The sequence below is a fragment of the Cucurbita pepo genome, chromosome 1 (assembly GCF_057944985.1).
Source record: "Cucurbita pepo subsp. pepo isolate OVF chromosome 1, ASM5794498v1, whole genome shotgun sequence".
In the NCBI taxonomy this organism is placed as follows: Eukaryota; Viridiplantae; Streptophyta; class Magnoliopsida; order Cucurbitales; family Cucurbitaceae; genus Cucurbita; species Cucurbita pepo.
In genome coordinates, this window is record NC_141798.1 from 20930150 (window position 1) to 20945093 (window position 14944).

The window sequence follows — 14944 nt, forward strand, 5'->3', positions numbered from 1 at the left end:
TTTCGAATCATTTCAACAAATAATAATAAATAAAAAAACTACCACATAATATTTTATCTAAACAGACAAGACGACAAAAATTACCAAAATAAATAAATAAATAGCATTTTTTAAAAATTCACCGACCAATAATGGTGAATCCTCAATATAAAATGTTCCACAACAATTATATATATATATATATTTTTTTTTTAAGGGAGGAAGGGAGGAATGCGGCACATGAAGATGACTGCTTCTCTTCCACCCGACTGCAGTCTGCAACACACAGGAAAAAGCTTTTACATCAAAGGGTGAAGAATTCTTAAGTGTAACAGTGAAGCAAATATCCATTTCGGGTTCTCGGGTTCTCGTGTCGTTCTTGCGATGCCATCCGAGCAAATAATTCACTCGATCTCAAAATAACAAACATGAAAAAGAATAACACGACGAATGAAACCAGTCTAGGAGAGCGTCGAAGCTCGGGATTTTCCATAGAGGTTGTAGTACACACCTTTTGTCCGGTGCACCAAAATCAAACTTAACATGCCTGCAATAGCACAGAATCCAGCCATTATCATACAAGTTAGAAAGAAACATATAGCACCGTCGCACTTGAGCGGTGCATCGACATGAAGTCTGCTGAACCAAACTGATGAGGAGCTCTGCAGCTGGGAGAGACCATTATGTGCTTGCTTCTCTGCTTCACTATCATATATACTGCTCGCGATTAGGCCCGAAAATATCAGAGATCCCATCGGAGTTGAGAGAGTCAGGAAGTTGTATAAAGCACCAAACTTTTTCAACCCAAACAATTCCGAGGCAGTAGCAGGCACAATTGCCCAGTGAGCCCCGTATCCGAGCCCCGTGATGAGTGTGCCAATGTACATTGCCCCGGGCCATCCCATACCGATGAAGATATGCCCAAATATCATAAGGAATTGTGCAGTTGCCATAGCAATGGGCCTTGGATAAGCATAATCTCTGTTCAACAAAAGCATAAAGTTTTAAGAGAAGTATAAAGTTTCATGACAACTGAAATCATTTTCGTACCTCACAACGATCTCAGAGAAGTAACCGCCACCAACCCGGCCAAGAAAGTTCCATATGCTGATCAGGGATACAAAAATATGCGTATTATCATAGCCTAAAGACTGGCTCATCTGTCCGAGGTTATCGATCACGGTCAACCCTGTTCCAGAGCCAAGGAGAAGGGAGAAGAATATAAGCCAAAAGTCTGCTTTGATCAAAGCTTGACCCAACGTAAAGTCCTCCCCTCTACGAGGACCCTTTCTCCTCTTGACTCGTACTGCTCCTTCTGCAGCTGCTTGCAACAGTCTTGCTTGCAACTGAGCAATGCGTTTTTGTCGCTCCGACGCAGGAAGTAAGTCCTCTCCCTCCGACTTCTCATCTTCGACCTCACTAAATATCACTTCATGACCATCTGGTTCAGATCTAGCAGGTTCATGTTTAGGTGACTGTTGTAGGAGAGCCTCTTGCTCGGGATATGCCGTTGTTTCCGAGCTAAAAGTCAATATCACAGGAATCAAAAAGGGAGTAAGAAGGATAACAAACATAACAGCAGTGAAAATGGCTATCACAGTGGGGCTCAAATCAACAAGATCCTCAACAAGCATGACTCCCATTAGATATGCAGCCAAAAGGAGGCAGACACCATAAACACTACTAAAGCTCATGCCATCGGACGGCCTCACTTGTCGATGACCAGCAACGGGTCGGATAAAGAACATCATACCAATAGCCACAAGTGCAGGACCTACTGCTATCATGAATATAAGATTGGCTGAATCAGGGAAATGCATGATTGCATATATTTGAGTCAAAATTGCACCACTTAAACCAGCAAAGCCTTTCAAGATCCCGACCACCGGACCCCTACTCTTCGGGAAGTTTTGTACGCAAGAAACCAGAGAAACTGTGTTGAAGTATGTCTCCCCATTCGTTCCCACAAACACAAGAACGCACATCTGCACAATGATATCCATACTTAACCAACCAGAAATTGTTCTTAAACTTCAACAGATTAGAGTGGCTCAGTAGCCAACGCACAAGCTAAGATTGATTCAGGACCTTTCAAAACAACTTTTTAATAGCCTCAATCAACATATAGATTCAGCAAATCTATTTGTAACGTATTTTCATAGCAATCAGTGTTTCCATCATTGAATATTCAACAAAATTGCTTCTGTAATCTCAGTGAAACATTTTATCAAACAGATAAGCTGCATCCCGCAGAATTTTTCGACAACCCATCTAAAGAAAAAATCATCCCCCCCACACCCAGATGCGCTTGTGAGAGTAATCAACTCGTTGACCACTTTGCAAATTTTGAAACCGTTCTCAATGAGGATCTGATAATGGATATCCGTTTCGAACTATCGAGAGACGAAGATCCAAACCCACAAAGAAATGGAAATGGAATCCGAATAGAAACTCAAACAGAGGAATTAAAAGACAAAAAAAAAAAAAAAAGAGGGAAAGATTTGAAACTCACAGCCCAGAGAGGCAAAACAGGAGCTCGACCAGTGACGATGAGCCAAACCCAACCATACCCAATAAAGTTATTGAGAGCACCGACTAATAAAGTTCCCCAGAACGGCAATATCTCCGACAAGGTTCCGGCCAAAATGCCAACGCTATCGCCAAGATCCTTCGCGACACCGAGCCGCGCAATTTGCTTCTGATTATAACTCAAATTCGTCTTGATCACCGGCGATATGCTTCCGAAAAGATACCCAATTCCAGCGCAAGATTGTACCCATATTGCAGCTACAAAAACCAACCATCGGTTGTTCAAAAAGGCCACAAGCTTCTCATTCACCCGACCCATTGAATGCCCACAACCCCAGCTCTGTCCGATTAAGCGCCCGGGGGGAAACTTGGATGCGAGAATGGAGGTAAGGAATAGAGGAACGTGTAAAAGAGGAGGTCAATTGGCAGAGAGGCGTGGGACAAACACAGCGCAGGCAGTGAGAAACGGGGAATGATAACGTGGGGTCGAGCGATGGAAATGGGTGGCAAAATAAAGAAGGGTTATTTTGATTATTTATTAGAAATACAAACATCCCCATGAATATGATAGCGCTCACACAACTGTTCTGATATGCAAGCACCATACGCAAGAAACTTGAAGCTGGCAATGGCTACCTCCATCAAAATTAGAACAACACAACGGAGCAAAATTGAAAATCTGCCAGAAATTTTTACCTTTTCAAACACTTGCTGTTTATTATGCTGATCCAATTTAAAGCCTCCAGCCTTTTCAAATCCAATCATCAAGACTGTTCATAAAGTTTTTATTAAATTTTAGGGTTATAATAATTGAGTAAATTAAAAAGATTTTAACTTTTCTATCCTTTGATTGCCAAATTGAACCTCGGGAGTGGATAACCACGATGACACATACAAAGGCTGATCCACATCTACTTCCGAAGGTTGTCGGTATTCACTTTATTTCATCAATTTTCTTTATTCGATCAACCACAAACAAAACCATGTTTTGTTTTTTTTTGTATCTTTAAAATAAAAATGTTCAAAATTTTGGTCGTGAAAATCATAACATATTTTTTAATAAAAGAGGCAATTATTTAATGCAAGAGAAGCGCACATTTTTTGCAATGGTGATATTAAATGGAGCACATATCATACGTATTTATCAACGTTATCATAAATAAATCTTTGATTTATCATCTCTCCAATAAATTAAAAAATAAATAATAAACTTTTATAGTCGACTTGAGCTGAATAAAAAAATAATTGATCGTTGTCTTGTCTATTGATTAAAAAATAAAAATTATATATTCTCATTCCCACAACTTGATATTTAAAAATAAAAAATAAAATACTAAGAGAGGGCGAGGACATAAATTTGAATGCAATTATTGGGAGGCATTGTATTGAGATAATATCATTTAAAAAGGTTACTCCATGGGCCATATGTTCTTACTCTCTGTGAGTTTTTTTTTTTTTTTTTTTTTTTTTTTTTTTGTTTAAAAGACAACATGTAGAGCAGATATTCAAAACGACATTTTAATAGAGGATTACACGTTAGCTATGCTCATGTTGATAGATAAGTTATCTATTTATTCAACTTAAACTTCTAAATGTATGAATTTAAACCAAAAGCATATCAATTTCAACCCTCTTATCATTTCTGTTTGAAATGTGATGTCGAAACTTATGATTATATCAATTAAACTCCTGCCATCTCATAAATGAGTCATTTTATTTAGACTAAATAATTGACTATTTTCATGAAAATATAGTTCAGAATTTTTAAAAAGTCCAACACAACGTATGAGAATTGAAGCAGGGACGATTTTCAAATTGAGGGTCTACATTGATCTATGCCGAATTTTTCTTCTATCGAGAGACCGATGCAAAATTTAATCACCAAGTTTAGCAACAATGAGTAAACAATTATAAATGGTCACTTGTAAACTTATAAAATTGAAAAAATGGATAAAAATGAAAATACAAAATAGGAGGGAGAGACAATAAAACGGGAGAATGATAAGTTCTTTGGAAGGAGTATTTGAAAATAATGCAATAAAATTACATGAAATAGGAATTGTTGCCATTGGCTATATATTATTACCATACCAGTAAATTCTCAAAATGCTAACAAATCTTTTATGATCCAACTTATTACCATCAGTAGGCATGATATGAAGCAATTATAATCTCAACCTCCACTCCTAAACATTTTAATCAACACAAATATAAACTTAAACTAAGTAAATTTATTAAAGGTAATAAAGTTATCATTGGAGGGTAAATTAAATATTGCGACTTCGATTTGACATGTATAAATTATATATAGCACAGTCGAAGCCAAAAAGAAGAAGCAAGGATGGCCCTATAAATGAAAGAAATAAAATAGAATAACCACATTACCTTTCCAGCAATTATGGAGAAAACTGAATGGTTCTCACCCAGCAACTGGTATTGCAAAATTTCCACAATTCATCATCACCCAGCATTCCCATCACTATCCAGCCGTTTGAAGGATCTGCTGTTTGCTTTTTTACTTGTATCGATTACATCTGGCTTGGCACGATCAAGTGCCTACACGACAACAGTTTTCTCAAATATTAAGAACGCAACAAATAGTCAACTTTACTATAACTCAACTAGTCAAAGCATTATATTTTGCCAAAAAATGTTGGATGTTCAAGTGAACACCCTCGCACAATTGAACTAAAAAAAGGCGAGAGTTGCAAAATGAGAGATGGAATGCTACCTGAATCAGAGATTCAACGCGACGTCGCATCCGTGTGTGCATAAAACCTTCTGAACACTGTCCAGAGATAATGAAATTATTTATTCAGAATCGAATAATGAAGACTCTCCAATGCGCATAATACGATAAAAGGAGAACAGTTACTTCCTAAAGTTTTCTATAATTGAGAATCCTGGTCCTAGCTTTCCTACTTCATAGTTACCAACCCAGATATAATTCTAGCCTACAATCAGCTTTTTGAGGCGAACTTCCTTTGTGTTGGTGCGTAGCCATGCATTCTTGGTGGAAGAACGTGTGAATAGAGAAAAGATATAAAAAGTGGAGGCTTGACTTGTTGAAGCTAATAATAGAGTTTGAATGAGTTACTGCCGAAGAGAAGGAGGAGGTGAATTCAATTTCATCCACACAAATCTCAACCAACTCCGGGAATCCCCCTATAAAAGGACCTCCCTCCCCATCACTCAAATAACTCCTCCTCTCAATCTCACTTCAGTTTTCTGTTGTCACCAACAACTGGTATCAGAGCTATCTTGCAGCAGCAAAAAATGGCAGCAGAAAAACAAGTTGAGAGCTACGTTCAGCCCGCCATCCCGAGGTTCGATGGTCACTATGATCATTGGGCGATGTTGATGGAAAATTTTCTCAGATCAAAGGAGTTCTTTGATATGGTGGAGACGGGTTATGAAGAGCCAAATGAAGGCGAGGTACTCTCAGCTGGTCAACAGCAACTGTTGGCAGCATCGAAGTTGAAGGACCTAAAGGTCAAGAACTATTTATTTCAGTCCATTGATAGGACTATCTTGGAAACAATGCTTCAGAAGAAGACATCCAAGGAAATTTGGGATTCTATGAGGAGGAAGTATCAAGGCTCAACGAGAGTAAAACGTGCTCAATTACAAGCCGTCAGAAGAGACTTTGAAATTCTCCAAATGCAAAAGGGAGAAACGGTGAATGATTATATTGGCAAGGTTATAAGTCTTGCAAGTAAAATGAGGATGCATGGTGGTTCAATCACGGAGGTTGCGGTCGTAGAAAAGATTTTGCGATCACTAACTCCAAAGTTCGATTACATTGTATGTTCTATCGAAGAAGCAAACAATGTCGAAGAGATGCAAATAGATGAACTCCAAAGCTCCCTGTTAGTACATGAGCAGAGGCTCAATCGTACAAGTGCAATAGAGGAGATGACAGCCTTAAAAATATCCACACCAGGTGAAGCTTCAAGCCCTAGAGGTAGAGGGCAAAGAAGAGGCAGAGGTCGTGGGAGAGGCAGTCGAGAAAGAAGTGGAGATGTTGGCAGGTCAGCAGACCTAGTCAGAAATGATTATGAAAACAAAGGCAAGAGACACTTTGACAAGTCTAAGGTGGAATGCTACAGATGTGGACGCCTTGGACATTACAAAAATGAATGTTATACCAGGCTCCAAAAGGAGAAAAGAGATCAATCCAATTTTGTGGAGAGAAGAGAAGAAGAAACATTATTAATGTCATTCCATGCTATGAAGGTTGCAGATCAAGGTGTATGGGTCGTAGACTCTGGATGCAGCAATCATATGACAGGTTGTAAGGAATTCTTCTCAACTCTGGATGAAAATTTTCATACTACGGTTTCTCTCGGCAACAATTCAACTCTCCAAGTGACGGGGAAAGGAACCGTAGATATCAAGACTAGAAATGGCTTTGTAGAGTCTATTTCTAATGTATTCTACATTCCTGATCTAAAGGCCAACTTACTTAGTATCGGTCAGTTACAAGAAAAGGGGTATGTGATCACATTCCAAAATGATGAATGTGAGATTTATGACTCCAAAAGAGGATCGATTGCTAAGATGAAGATGACCACCAATCGTCTATATCCGTTGACGTTAAATATCGTTGCCAAAAGTTTGATGGTGAAGAAGGAAGATACCACCTGGCTTTGGCATTTTAGGTATGGTCATCTACACTTTAAAGGATTAAAGACGCTGTCCTCAAAGAAGATGGTAACTGGGTTGCCAGATATTACTCCACCAACGGAAATTTGCGAGAGTTGTGTGGTAGCAAAACATGAAAGAAACTCTTTTCCATCCGGAAAATCACGAAGAGCTCAAGCAATTTTGGAATTGATTCATTCAGACATATGTGGTCCCATCTCTCCAGCATCAAATGGTAACAAGAAATATTTCATGACCCTCATCGATGATTTTAGTCGAAAAACATGGACTTATTTCTTGCACGCCAAATCAGAAGCCTTTGATTGCTTCAAAAAATTTTGTGCTACTATGAAGACGGAAACTGGAAGAAGAATCAAGGCTTTAAGAACTGACAGAGGTGGAGAGTTCTGCTCGAACGAGTTTACTAAATTTTGTGAAGAGAAGGGCATACGGAGGCAGTTAACAACAGCATATACACCACAACAAAATGGTGTGGCCGAAAGGAAAAACAGGACCATTCTCAACATGGTTCGAAGTTTACTAAATAAAGGAGAAGTCCCGAAGGAATTCTGGCCTGAAGCTGTCGTGTGGTCCGTTCACATTCTCAACCGGAGTCCTACCTTTTCTGTTAGAGATATGACTCCACAAGAAGCATGGAGCGGAAGAAAACCTGCAGTAGACCACTTTAGAATCTTTGGGTGCATAGCATATGCACACGTTCCTGATGAGAAGAGAAAGAAACTTGAGGACAAGAGTTTGAAGTGTGTGTTCCTTGGAGTAAGCGAGACCTCTAAGGCGGTAAGCGAGACCTCTAAGGCGTACAAGCTCTATGATCCTTTGACAAAGAAGGTGGTGATAAGTCGTGATGTAGTCTTTGACGAAAGGAAGACTTGGACATGGGAAGAAAAGATCACTGTGAATCAGCAGATTCCTGTAGATCTTGAAGAAGAACAAACTGAAGCCCCAATTCAGCCTCACTTTGAGCATGGAGAGAGCTCATCACAAGCTCAACAAGAAGAACCAGTAGAAGAAGATCATGATCATAATCAAAGAAATCCAAGAACAAGAAAGAGACCAAATTGGATGATTGATTATGAGATGGACTATGAATCAAGTGATAGCGGTTATTTTGCATTCTTTATGGATAGTGATCCAATTGTCTATGAAGAAGCGGTAAAGGAGAAGAAATGGAAGGAAGCTATGGACAGTGAAATCAAATCCATAGAGAAGAACAAGACTTGGGAGCTCACCGATCTTCCTAGAGGACAGAAAACAATCGGAGTAAAATGGGTTTTCAAAACCAAGTTGAATGAAAACGGTGAGGTGGATAAGTACAAAGCGCGACTTGTTGCAAAAGGATACAAGCAAAAGTATGGAATTGATTATAAGGAGGCATTTGCACCAGTGGCACGTCAAGACACTATCAGGCTCATAATTTCTATTGCAGCACAGAAATCTTGGCCTATTTATCAACTTGATGTGAAATCGGCCTTCTTACATGGAGAGCTTCAAGAAGAGGTATATGTGGAGCAACCAGAAGGTTTTGTTAAAAAAGGCAAAGAGGAACAAGTATACAAGTTGAAGAAAGCTTTGTACGGTTTGAAGCAAGCTCCGAGCGCATGGTACAGTCGCATTGATTCTCATTTTGAGAAGATGGGATTCACTAAATGCCCGTATGAACATACGTTGTATGTGAAAACTGAAAAGGGAGGTAACATTATCATTATTTGCTTATACGTTGATGATTTAATATTTACTGGCAATAATGAAGAAATGTTTGAATTTTTTAAGAAGAGCATGATGAAGGAATTTGAAATGACAGATCTTGGCTTGATGAGATATTTTCTTGGAGTAGAAGTTACTCAAACTCCCGCAGGTAACTTTATCTGTCAGAAGAAGTATGCTCAAGAATTACTTGAAAGGTTTAAATTGGATGAGCGCACATTTGGAACTCCATCAGAATTGAGTTTAAAGTTGCACAAGGATATTGACGGGCGAGAGGTTGATAATCGGTACTTCAAACAAATTGTGGGAAGTTTGATGTACCTAACTTCAACAAGACCAGACATCATGTATGCGGTTAGTATGATAAGTCGTTACATGGAGCATCCAACGGAAAAACATCTCAATGCAGCAAGAAGGATACCTCGTTATGTGAGGGGAACCTTTGATTTGGGGGTATTCTACAAGAAAGGAGATGATCCGAAGATGGTTGGCTATACAGATAGCGACTATGCAGGTGATATAGACGATCGTAAAAGTACTTCAGGAAGTATTTTCATGATGAGTTCAGGAGCTATTTGCTGGTCTTCAAAGAAGCAACCTATTGTAACACTCTCAACTACAGAAGCAGAATTTGTGGCAGCAGCAGCATGCTCATGCCAAGCAATTTGGTTAAGAAAAATGCTTGAAATTCTTAATCAGAAGCAACCAGGTACGACGGTTATATATTGTGATAATATGTCAACTATTAAGTTGTCTAAAAATCCTGTGTTGCATGGAAGGAGCAAGCACATCGATGTTCGATTTCATTTCTTGCGTGATTTGTGTAAAGAAGGCATTATTGAACTCAACTTTTGCCGAAGTGATGAACAAATCGCAGACCTATTCACAAAGCCCTTGAAACAACCATTGTTCGAGAAGCTTAGAAGAAAGATGGGGATGTGCAGAATCCAAGATGTATATCAAGATGACGAAGTGAAGTCCTAAACTGATTTCCGCAGAATTCAGTTTAAGGGAGGGTGTTGAAGCTAATAATAGAGTTTGAATGAGTTACTGCCGAAGAGAAGGAGGAGGTGAATTCAATTTCATCCACACAAATCTCAACCAACTCCGGGAATCCCCCTATAAAAGGACCTCCCTCCCCATCACTCAAATCACTCCTCCTCTCAATCTCACTTCAGTTTTCTGTTGTCACCAACAACATGACTTATAAAAAACCATTTATGGTCATTTGAATAACCGTGATTTGGGATTAAAGACAAACTTTGATAAGGCATCTATGGATAGAGAGATTGAGAATCGATCTGGGTCAGAATTTCAAATACTGGATATGGAGAGTGAGATTTAATCTTGGGACTTCATGCCTACTCTTGATGTACCGAGAAAGTTTTTGCGACTAATAGTCTTTTAGGTATCTCCTATAGGAGCCAGGCAATCTAAAGGGAAAAGAAAGTTTAATAAATTAATTGAAGACCTAGGCCTTATGGAAATACCTTTGTCCAACAGTAAATTCACAACGTCAAGGTTGGATCACGATTCTTTGCATTTGTTGATTGATAGATTCCTTGTATCAATGGAATGGGATATGTCGATCAATAATTCAAGGGTATCAAAACGTAATTTCTCTGACAATTTTCCATTACTCCTTGAAGTTGGGGGCTTTGCTTGGGAACTACCTCCCTTTAGCTTCTACAATAGTTGGCCTCAAAATGATCCTTCAGTGCCTTCTTTATTTCCTTCCAATTATCATGAGCAGACAATCTTGTTAAAACCATTACATCACGAAAATCCATATTCACCATTTCTCAATCCTTCCTTGCCCAATATGATTGAACAGAATTTAAAGCTACAGAATTCTTCAAAGAAGTTGGATTTAGAACTCTTCACTGGAAAATCCATGAGCTTCAAGTTTGCTTTCACAGCCTCCACATAGCTTTTGTGATTGGTATCTCCCATGACAGAGGGGAGCTTAACCAAATCCTTATACCAGTACAAGTTTTCCACATACTTCCTAAGAAAGTCCTTTATCATTTCCCAGAAGATGAGCCAACCTGGTTTAGAAATTCCTGCAGGAATTTTAAGCGGTTTCCTTCTTCTTGAAGATGGTCATACAACACATTCTATACTCCATCCTAGAGAAGACCTTTGCTTCAATAACTGAGTTGTACAATTCTCATCTCCATCTTGCTAGAAATAGTGCAAATGCACTAGATATTGAAGCAGATTCACTAATGAACTTCCAAACCAATGCAAATGAGATAGTGAAAGGGGAATTACCAGCTTGTTTGTCAATGCCTTGTATGAAAAAGTTATCACTTTCGAACCAAAGCAAAAATACACATTGTTGACACGACACTTTCTAAATCCATATTTCTAGAAAGAGGAAATAAATAACTTCAAGGAAGATGAAGTCAGAAGATGCTCAACCCTAAAGCAAAATCCAATAAGACACAGATAGGATGGAGGCTAGGAAAGAAAGGTTGAGAGGTAGTAGAAAAGAGGAGACAGGAGAGAGCATTTTATTTTCACTATACTATCCAAAGAGTCGAAATTATTTCTGGGATTTGTTAGCAGAAATAACCATTACATGAAAGCCTAGGACAGATATTGTATCATATCGTAATCATGTTTCATTCAGTCATGCATTTTCAAGTAACAAAGTGAACTTTTTAAAGAATCCACGTCATGAAAGAAATTGATTAGGTTAGTATAATGTAAATAAACAAACCTTAACATGATAACTGACATATGCATGAAATGTTGACAAGCTCCAAATTACACGGTCGATCTTTTTCCCCTCTACATGCCGAGGGAAAATTACTGCATTCAATAAAGACATTGCAGTTTAGAAATTGGAATAAAAAAAGAAAACTTGTAAAACTAGCACCACTTTCGGACATTACCAAAAGTAACAAATCCCGCATTGGCTGATAATGCATCATTAGGAGCTCCCTTCAACTCTTGAGGAGGAGATGGAGACCATGAACAAGGAGGGGCACTATTGAGTCCAGAACTTCGTCTTGCTTCTACAAACTCCTGAACAGACATAACGTGGAATTTCACAACTTGGTCAATGAAAACATGTCCTAAACAGACAGAAGCATAACTTCAGGAGTGCTATCTTTAGAAATACAACATTAGAATATCCTGTTAAGGAACTAAAGAAGTCCTGGTCAGGATTATACACAAATATATGGCACCATAATTTTTCATAAAGAAAGTTAAAGTTGTCATTTGCAAAATTCTATTCACTTGATGGGCGAATAAATTATGACCTTACCTGGAGAAAAGAAGTTGCAAGAGCAATGTCTATAGAATCCTTAAATCTCATCGGATACACCACAATTACCTTTTCAGCCTGTTATTACCAAAATTTTAATCTTGTCAAATAAGAAGTAATCTATTTAAGTCACAATACGAGTAAATGATGAAATAAACTGAGCAGGGACGATTACAAGGTATCAAATGTTTCATGTTACATCAGTATAAACCAATCCAGCACAACGAATTACCGATTAACTGCTAGCAAATGCAAGTAAGAAATAAAGACAACATTGGAAATAAGAAGAATGCACAAAAACAACAATGTCTTAAATAAAGCCTTGTTTCAATTACTTTTCCTTGTCTCATACTTCATTAGACTAAACTTTTCATAAATTAAATTTGTATCATTATTTTAGGTTCTGCTCCTTGCCTCACTAGAGCCTGCTCTTATTTTTTGTATCTTACGTTTTAGCTCCCAAGGATTATTACACCTCAAGCTTTAAAAACAGCAGTAAATATTGTCCTAAATAGTCAAAGCAGGAGCAAAAAGATCCTACTACCTGAGGTACAAGAAAAAATGACTCTTTTGGACGATGTACAAGTGCAACAAGCCTATTGACATCAGAACCAATAATCCTCGACCCGAGTTGTTTAAGAATTACTCTTAATGGAGCACCAAGTACCACTTCCCTAATCGATGCAACTTTTACCAAAGTAGTGTGCCTATTATCTGCAAGAAATTAGTAAAAAAAGCATCAATTATAAAGCTCAAGCACAAAAACCTGATAACTAACAGACAAATAAAAAGTAGAAAACTCCACAAAAGTTAATGCTCTCCTACATCCGTTTAGCTCCATAAACCGACAAACATTTAAGCTTACTTAGGTTGCAAAATTGTTCATAAATGAGTTTTAACAAATAGTACTGACAGTTACTCGATCTTATCGTAAATGGACAAAAATCATATTGAAATAATAAAGGAAGAATTACAATACTCCAACTCCAAGCACTTTGAAAGGTATACACACTCCTACCCAAGCACTTCGAGAGGCTTGGCCTCTCCAAAATTTTCTAATCCTTTCTCTAACCCCCTCTATTTATACTATTTAACCCTAGGTAATTAGCACGATCCTACAACTAAAATCCTAATAACACCTCCAATATTTCCCTGCTAATACTCTTTAACATATTCCAACCTACGATTTTTCTCAATGGAGCTCAGGGGAAATTCCGAAATATTAACTTCCCAAACAAGTATATTCTCTGCAAGGCAGTAGTGAAAGCCATGTGCTAGGAGACGTAAAGAATGATACAGATAACAAGAAGAAATACTCAAAAAACTAAATGAATAGCCCATTTTTCTGCAATGTCCACAACAATTTATAATGACCTTAAAAATAAAACGCGATAAACCTTCATCGTGAGGAAGTTTCGAAAGATTCAACTTTAATGTGAGATTAAAACCATCTCTTGGAGGGTCAAGAATCTGTACAAGCACGCCATATGCAGCTTTAATTGCTTCTATGGCTCCAGATGGGAGGCCACCACAAAAAACAGTATCTGCAGAAGGGATGGGCAATGACACAGATAGCAGGAAGAGATGGGGGTTCTTCATTGAGACCTACAAAACAATACAGATCAATCATAGACATTAAAACAAAATTCAATCTGCTTCAAAATTATGAAAACAAAATAATAAAAATCACCTGGACATGGTAGCGCACATCATCAAATTCCACCCAATTGTAATCCACTTCCACGGCTTTCTCAAGACTGAAATAAACAAGAAAAAATATCAGGCATTTTGGACAACTAAATTACATAATTAAGTATCCGAGTTCATGGCTGGACATGGAAAAGTGACGAAGTCTGGATCGGAAACAGATAAAAAGGAACAAAAACATACTTCTGCACCCGATTTAACAAAGTCTGGAGCAGAAATCTGGAGTGCGACTGCAATAGTATCATCGATTACAGCTTATCGGTGACTCTCCCTGCAACTGAGTCGGACAGATAGATCTAGAATTGCGAAATCGAGGACCGGAATGGAATCTCACAATGTCGTGTGGCTGAACGTTTCTCCTCTCCAGTCTACAACGCCAAGCTATGCCCAAATGCGACCAGCACAGCACTTCTTGGCGATTTCTCCTCTTTTTTTCTTTTTTTCTTTTTTTTTTTTTTTTTTTTTTTTTTTTTTTTTTTTTGGCGTTATTTCTTTCGTTAATATAATGCGCATTATCATATATGGTTCTTTAGTAAATAACCTAATATTTAAGGGCCAAATTAAACTAAGCCATCTTTTCAAACCCTTTCTTTGTCATAAAAAAGAGTTAAGATTATGAATGTTTTATAAATAAGAACCTCTTTGAATTAAATAAATAAATAAGAATAATAATAATAATAAATTTCTTTAATTTTTTCTGAAAAATAACCCATTACATAAAATTCTAGAGAAACCAAACAGACTCGAATTTATATCCATATTGGTCCGTTCTCAAGTAGAAATAAATATGAACTCATATTATGAATGAAATAAATTTGTGTACTATTTAGAAAAAAAGATATAAATGGTAATATCGCTAATTTTTCGACCGTTATTATTTTGTTTTTATATTATTTATATCAACCATTTTTCAATTCAATTCTTTTTTTTTTTAATACAATTATTGGTAAAAAAAAAAAAAAGGAATAAAAAAAGCGAGAGCATATTGCACGTAAATCCACCACTGTTTCCCGACCTCCCCCTTTTTCCCTTCCCGCTTATTCGACCGCCGAGCCCGTCCATGGTCTGGCCCACGTCGTCATC

At 37.8% G+C, this 14944-nt stretch overlaps 2 protein-coding genes across 3 annotated transcripts; both read right to left on the reverse strand.

Annotated features, from left to right (window-relative positions):
• Positions 1 to 80: 80 nt before the first annotated feature.
• On the reverse strand, positions 81 to 3224 carry LOC111803738 (protein NUCLEAR FUSION DEFECTIVE 4). Its single transcript, XM_087121736.1, has 3 exons — positions 2492 to 3224; positions 1030 to 1964; positions 81 to 960 (listed from the first exon to the last, which is right to left on the reverse strand). The coding sequence occupies exons 1-3, from the start codon at positions 2825 to 2827 to the stop codon at positions 441 to 443; spliced, it is 1791 nt and encodes a 596-aa protein (XP_086977862.1). The 5' UTR covers positions 2828 to 3224; the 3' UTR covers positions 81 to 440.
• Positions 3225 to 4719: 1495 nt separating this feature from the next.
• Positions 4720 to 14308, reverse strand: DIS2 (Arp2/3 complex, 34 kD subunit p34-Arc). 2 transcript variants are annotated; one of them, XM_087121756.1, is made up of 9 exons: positions 14045 to 14306; positions 13845 to 13911; positions 13552 to 13759; positions 12699 to 12868; positions 12155 to 12232; positions 11778 to 11910; positions 11603 to 11694; positions 5240 to 5296; positions 4720 to 5064 (listed from the first exon to the last, which is right to left on the reverse strand). In XM_087121756.1, the coding sequence occupies exons 1-9, from the start codon at positions 14104 to 14106 to the stop codon at positions 4969 to 4971; spliced, it is 963 nt and encodes a 320-aa protein (XP_086977882.1). In that variant the 5' UTR covers positions 14107 to 14306; the 3' UTR covers positions 4720 to 4968. The 2 variants fall into 2 exon arrangements, with proteins under 2 accessions (XP_086977882.1, XP_086977884.1); XM_087121758.1 differs by lacking the exon at positions 5240 to 5296 and having other exon boundaries at positions 14045 to 14308.
• Positions 14309 to 14944: the final 636 nt, after the last annotated feature.

Excerpts from the sequence above, each read along its gene's own strand:
- DIS2 (XM_087121756.1), bottom strand. The coding sequence starts at position 14,106 with ATGATACTATTGCAGTCGCACTCCAGATTTCTGCTCCAGACTTTGTTA. Across the intron at positions 11,695-11,777 it reads TGCGGGATTTGTTACTTTTG|TAATTTTCCCTCGGCATGTA; the intron begins GTAATGTCCGAA and ends TATTGAATGCAG. Across the intron at positions 5,297-11,602 it reads ATGTCAGTTATCATGTTAAG|TGTTCAGAAGGTTTTATGCA; the intron begins GTTTGTTTATTT and ends ATCTCTGGACAG.
- LOC111803738 (XM_087121736.1), bottom strand. The coding sequence starts at position 2,827 with ATGGGTCGGGTGAATGAGAAGCTTGTGGCCTTTTTGAACAACCGATGG. Across the intron at positions 1,965-2,491 it reads CTGTTTTGCCTCTCTGGGCT|ATGTGCGTTCTTGTGTTTGT; the intron begins GTGAGTTTCAAA and ends ATCATTGTGCAG. Across the intron at positions 961-1,029 it reads TTCTCTGAGATCGTTGTGAG|AGATTATGCTTATCCAAGGC; the intron begins GTACGAAAATGA and ends TTTGTTGAACAG.